This window comes from Plecotus auritus, assembly GCF_963455305.1.
Source record: "Plecotus auritus genome assembly, chromosome: 6".
Taxonomy (NCBI): domain Eukaryota; kingdom Metazoa; phylum Chordata; class Mammalia; order Chiroptera; family Vespertilionidae; genus Plecotus; species Plecotus auritus.
Window position 1 is genome coordinate 5,511,433 of NC_137773.1, and position 6,000 is coordinate 5,517,432.

Sequence of the window (6,000 nt, forward strand, 5' to 3'; positions counted from 1 at the left end):
TAATCATATCTCTCTCTCAGGCCTGGCAGGGTGGCTTTGCCCAATGACATCCCGGCACAGTGCCCAGCACACCCCGAGCAGGGGGACTGTCAGGCTAACTAATGAGGTCAGCTTGCCTCCTTCCCCCTGAGACGCAAGCCCCAGGCCAGCCCGTGAGAGAGACAGTTAACCTCTAGCAGGGGCGTCACAACACCAGTCCCCAGTGTGTCAGGGACCCCTGACTAGACTGAAGTTTACTACGAGCCAGGCCTCTCGTCTCCAATAGGGTCTAAGAGAATATTCAGTCCATTTCCAACGGATGTCCTGCCGCTCGCCAGGTTCAAAGGGGTGAATGACACTGTCAGGTGTACGCAGGTCCCCAGGGCCCTAGGATGAACCCGAGGTGTGACCCAGCATCTCTGAGGCGCTATTTCCCTGCGCTTAAAACCGCAATAGTGATGTTCACCCAGCAGGCCAGAGGGTTTAGAAAGCACTCTGCATATGCCCTCGCTGTCGGCAGTACAACCCCGAGTTCTTCCTGCCTCCCCCTAAGGTTAGGATTTTTTAAAACCGAATACATAGTCGTGTTGGAAGTTCTGTCCCATCCTGTACTTTTTCTGCATATGCAACCAATGTAATTAGATCCACAGACCTAAATGTTAAAAGTTAACAACAGACAATTAGGCTAATTACCACTTCCTGAAAGGATCAATTAGGGCTGAGAAATGGTACCCAGCGCCCTATGAGCAACAGGGTGACTTAGACAATAAGTCTGGCAAGAGCGGGGCTGAACCAAGTGACTCTGGTTCCTTCCATGCAGGACTTCTCAGAGCCTTTAGTACGTCCGCACACGCTAAGCGGGGGACACGCTATGGAGAAGCACAGACCGGGAGATGCTAAGTCAAGTCAGTCCCACGGAGCGAGGCACCCCAATCACCTGGGAACCTCGTTAGCTTCGGTGCAGGCTCGGGGTGGGGGGGGGGGGGTTCCGGAGACTGCCCTTCTCAGAAGCTCGGCGATGCTGCAGCTGCTGATCTGGGGACCACACTTTCAAGATGAGGATCTCAGTGCGAGGGAAGACCCCTCACTGAGCACTTGACCGGTGAGAAAGTCTCAGAGTAGGGAACTGGCTTGCCCGAAGTCACCCAGGAGTGACAGGTGGGACCGGGCTCCAAGGCCCAGCTTGCTGTCAGTTCCCTGGGTTTGGGACAATCTTCTCAGTCTCGGTTATGCCCTGAGCTTACAGAAACCGACGCCGGGCCCTCCCTCGGGTCCTGACCACTGGGGCTGGAGTGCAGCCTGAGTTGGGGGACTCTGAAAGCCCCTCCGGTGGCTCCCGTACAGCCAGAGTCGAGGTTCAGTGATGCAGATGGCGGGGAGGCCTCACCCCAAATGCCCTCCTCTCTCCCTGGCTGCCTGGCCAATCAATGCCCGCGGAAAACTGCCTACAGCCACTCCAAAATAAAGTCTGAAAGGATGACCAGATGGGGACAGGAACTGACCAGGCCACAGCTGGCTAAAGCCCCGTCTCAAGATATTAGGGCATGACGGCCAGGGGCCCAGACTGCCCAGGGAGGGGAGTCTCCATCTCATTCTGTGTCCAGATGAGCAGGGAAACACACGCTCTTCGCTCTAAGGTCCCAGAGGCCGAAGCAGGGAAGCCTGGACCGTCCAGAGTGACACGCCCTATGTTGGCATGAGACCGCAGTGGGGGTCCTTAAAGGCCATTTCCGAATCGGGTGTCAGACCACATGACCGTCCAGAGTGACACGCCCTATGTTGGCATGAGACCGCAGTGGGGGTCCTTAAAGGCCATTTCCGAATCGGGTGTCAGACCACATGAGGTTAGCGTGGGGGGGAATAAAAGGGGGGGGTGCCCAGCCGGCGTGGCTCAGTGGTTGAGCACTGACCTGTGAACCAGGAGGTCACCGTTCCATTCTCCATCAGGGCACATGCTGGGCCTGGGCTGCAGGACCCGCCTACATGGCTCACCCTAGGCTGAGGGGGAGGCAGCAGGTGTACCCGTCCCCCGCCAGCAGGAACTGGGTCCGGTCTGGGCCAACGCCCCGGATCTGGGTCACAAGCCCAGTTCCACACCAGCAGCGTTCAGCCATTACTGAAACAATGCAACAGAGCAAAGCAAACACAAGTAACCTTTGAAGGCCCAGGATCCTCCCTCTGCACTCTGCCTCCTCCCCCACCCCCAACAATTTCAAGCAAATTCAAGGAAAAAAGGGGTAGACATCACCAACAGCTGAAAACCTGCCGGTGGAGGAAGAATTGGCTATCAAACCGAACCATGCCTTTGGCTTCCTGGTGAGGCATTTACAAGAGACCAGCTTGGCCCAGGCACGGTTCTAGGAATTACCAATAAATAAAACAGATACAAATCTTTGCCCTAGGAAGCTCATGTTTGAATGGGCGGGAGGAAGAAAGTAAGCATAATAATCAAGTGAATGATACAGTGTTAGGAAACAGAGGTGCTTCGGTAACAGAAATAATGAAAACAGCGGCCACAATGTATTGGGAGCTTACTCGGGGTAGAAATGCTGAACATACATGATCTCATTTGATCCTCTCAGCTGCTCTCATCCCCATTTCCCAGATGAAGACACAGGAGGGACGTTGCACACGATCCCACCGACAAAAAGAAAACAAGGTGCAGGGATAGAGAGGGCAGCCTCCGCCTGGTTTTGTCTAAGGAGAGCAAAGTGAGCAGGAAGCTGGTTTTCTCCCAGGCCTTGAAGTGGGGGTGAGGGTTCAATCAGAGGAAGCCCCTCTCCACTCCCCACGGCTCTTAAAAGATGTGACAGGGTTGTGGGACCCTCCAAACCCTCCCCCCTCTCCCAGAACTAAGGCTTCGGAGCTAACAGTCCGAGTTCAAATCCCAGCCCCACCAGCTCACCAGGGCCCTGGGCAAATGGTCTCTCCGCTCTTTGATTTAAAATGAGATTAAAAGTCCCTCTCACAGATGACAAAGGAACAAATGTCAAGCGCCTGTACAGCGGTGACTGCCCCATACACACCCCTACTCTGGGTGAATGCCCTACGCCCGCCTCCCTTCTCCCCTCCAGTGCTGAGAGGCAGGGCCACGTGTCTCCAGGCCCCGCACGTGGGGCATGTGGCAGAGGGCTGAGCACGGTAAACATTTGATGAATCAACATGAAGAGGAGGAAGTGTCTGGGATACTGGGACCTTCTTTAGAACCCGAGCCCTGGAGGTAACAGATCTTAAAAACTGCAGGTTCCTGGGCCCAAATGCTCATCCTCCGAGGTGGGAATGTAAAGTGTTGAGCCCACTTTCCCCGTTAGGTGGTGAGCCCACGCTCTCAAGGAATCGATTGAAGCTCTGCATTAAGCTGGGACCGCCCCCTTGGCCCTGAACCGTGCATCTCAAGGGCCACACCAGGTCAGGAGCTGGGTGCGACCTGGGACCCCAGGCCCACCTTTCAGTCTAGCACCCGTGAGGTGCAGAGCAAGACCCTCAGCCCTGGAACCGCAACTTTCTCATCTGCAGATGGGGGCAGTAGGCGCAGAGAGAAGAGATTAAATGATCAAATGCAGTGATGCTGTCAAGGTCAAACATCACCAAATCACATGGGGATGGAGGAGGGCCAGGAATTATCAGCCTGGGTAAGGGGAGGCTCTGTGGGGCCAGGAATCCACATGCCAATCCCAGATCGTACACCCCGGATTTCATGTCAGCATGAGGACTGACCCTGGGTTCCATGAGGGGGGCTTTCCTTGTTCCGAACGGCCCTGCGTCTGCAAGCGTTTGCCTGAGACCCTAGTGCCAGCCTCAGGGCTGCATGGAAGGGCCAGGAAGCTGGCAGATGCTTGCAAGATGGCATCGGTGCCCAGGACAGGCTGGGGTACCACCTCAGCCAGTGCGAGAGGTCCAAGGCCAACCACCTCTCCAGGCCGAACCACCACCGTGCCACCTGCCATGGGGGTCACTGCCAGGTTTGTCTTCCAGAGAAGGCTGTCTACTTGGCCCTGACTTCGTTCACACCTGCAGGGAGGGGCGGGACGGGGCAGTCGGGGAGGGAGGGCTCCCTCCTGGGAAGTGGGCAGCGGAACCCCTGTTTTGTGGACAAGGAAATGGGCTGGTGGAGAAGCTTCTCACCCACCAACCCCCACTTCTGGGCCCTAAACAGTACAGGCTCAGTATGAGCTTCCCAGGCCCTCCGTCCTCACAGGGGGGACTTTGTGCTTAACCCCAAACCGCAGGTAGTGACAGAGATGCTGAGAGGCTGACACTAGCCCGGGTCATCCAGCTGAGCAGCCAGGGGAGGTCTGCACTCCGAAGCCTGCTCCCTAACTTCCAGAATGCGCCCAGGTTCTCAGCGGAGGGGGCAGAGCCGGCCTCTAACTCAGCTCCTGCCCACACTAGCCCTCTGTGTTCCTGGCCTGACACCCATGGTGTGGCTGCCTCAGGCCAGGGCCTCCCCTGGGGCTCCATGGCCCAAGGGGAAGTCTGGTGGAGACCCCTGCCCAGGCAGGCTTTCAGAAGGCCTAACCCTGCACAACGTGGACCAGGAGGCGCTGGACCCACAAAGGGTCCATTGTGATGTCTGGAGGAAGCCAAGGCCACAGGCTCTGGGCCCTCTGCACAGCACTGCCCCAGGCTCCAGGGCCTCTGCCCCTCGCCATGGCGCCCCCATACCCAGAGCCCAGGACCAGGACTGGCTGGGGGTCAGGTCTCCTGCTCTGCCCAGCGGGGGCAGCCTGAGCCTGTGGTAACCTAAAACCCCCCAGCTGCCCCGCTGGCGGGATGCATGCGCTGCATACCCTGAGGGTCCCTGGGGGTTCCTTCAAGGTGCCCAGGACGCACCTGCCAGCTGGGGTGGGGTCCACGCAAGAGGCTCTGTAGAGGGAGGAAGGGGCAGGCTGTGTGCTCCCAACTGGGGGCGGGGAGGGGGGCAAATCTGTGTCCCAGATGGGGGAGGAGGATGCATGTTTGTGAAGTGTGAGGACAGGCCTGGGAGCGGGCAGGCTGGGGAGGGGGCTCCAGGGAGGAAAGGAGGGGGCGGTCCGAGGTGGGTAGCTTTGCCCACAGAGGTGAGGGCTGCACGAGGGGGGGCCTCCGCGGCTCGGGCAGGCTTTGTGTGCAGCGGGCGGCCCGGCCCGGGGTCCCGAGGGCCTGCCGAGGCATGCACGGGGCGGGAGCCGCTTTGCGTGCCAGGCAGGAGGAATCCGCGGCGCGCCAGGCACCCGTGCGCCCGCGGAGGGGGCTTCCCGGGGGCCGGGGTCGCCTCACTCACCTCCTGAAGTCAAAGGGCATCGTGCCGTCGCCGCCGGGGGTGGGAGCGCTGCAGGCCAGGCGGGCCGCGGCGCCGCGTGGGTCCCTACCGGCTGCCAACGCCTCCTCCGGCCGCCCCGCCCCCGCCGGCCGCCCCCCACCCGGGCGCTCGCCGCTCGCCTCCGCCGCCGGGAAGTGACGCTCCGCGCAGCCCATTGGACGCCGCGGGCCGGGAAGGGGAGGGGGAGAGGCGGGCCTTTTGGGGTATAGGCTCTCGGAGGAGAAGGGAGCCCCCAAAGAGGCCTTCTTCCTTCGCCAGCCCCCCACGGTGTTTTCCTTCTTTCTCTTTCTCTGTGCGGCTCTGGGCACACCCCTCTGCCTCTCTGAGCGTCTGCCTTTGGGTTTGTAAAACAGACTCCTTGCGTGTGACGACTCCATGAAATGGTCCAGATTTGGGCCCTGCACAGCGTCTGTGTGAGAAGGGCGGTCAGGCAGCCCTAGGTTTGCAAGGGGCACATTTTTAGAAAAAGGCATTTCCCTGCTGTGCCTCTCAGGGGAAGGCACTTGGCCTCGCTGAGCCTCACCCCTTTCCACAGTCTGCACGGAGGAGGTGGACTCTTCCTGGAGGGCTTTTTCCTGGGGATCAAATGAGAAAGTTGGTTGGCGACTGGCTGCGTGCTGTGCCTGGCTCCTAGGAAGGGCTCAGGCCCTGAAGCTGTTGTGGTCGGCCTGGTAGCGGGCTCCGCTTTCATCCCAGCTGCATTCGGGACATGCAGGCTG

General features: G+C 59.4%; 1 protein-coding gene across 1 annotated transcript in view; it reads right to left on the reverse strand.

Moving 5' to 3' along the window:
• Window positions 1-5,390, reverse strand: part of ERGIC1 (endoplasmic reticulum-golgi intermediate compartment 1) — an 85,527-nt gene extending 80,137 nt beyond the window's left edge. Inside the window, exon 1 of the mRNA XM_080676861.1 lies at window positions 5,243-5,390. Coding sequence (XP_080532987.1) covers window positions 5,243-5,262 — 20 coding nt within the window. The 5' untranslated portion in view covers window positions 5,263-5,390. The remainder of the gene's footprint in view (window positions 1-5,242) is intronic.
• Between the last annotated feature and the right edge of the window lie 610 nt (window positions 5,391-6,000).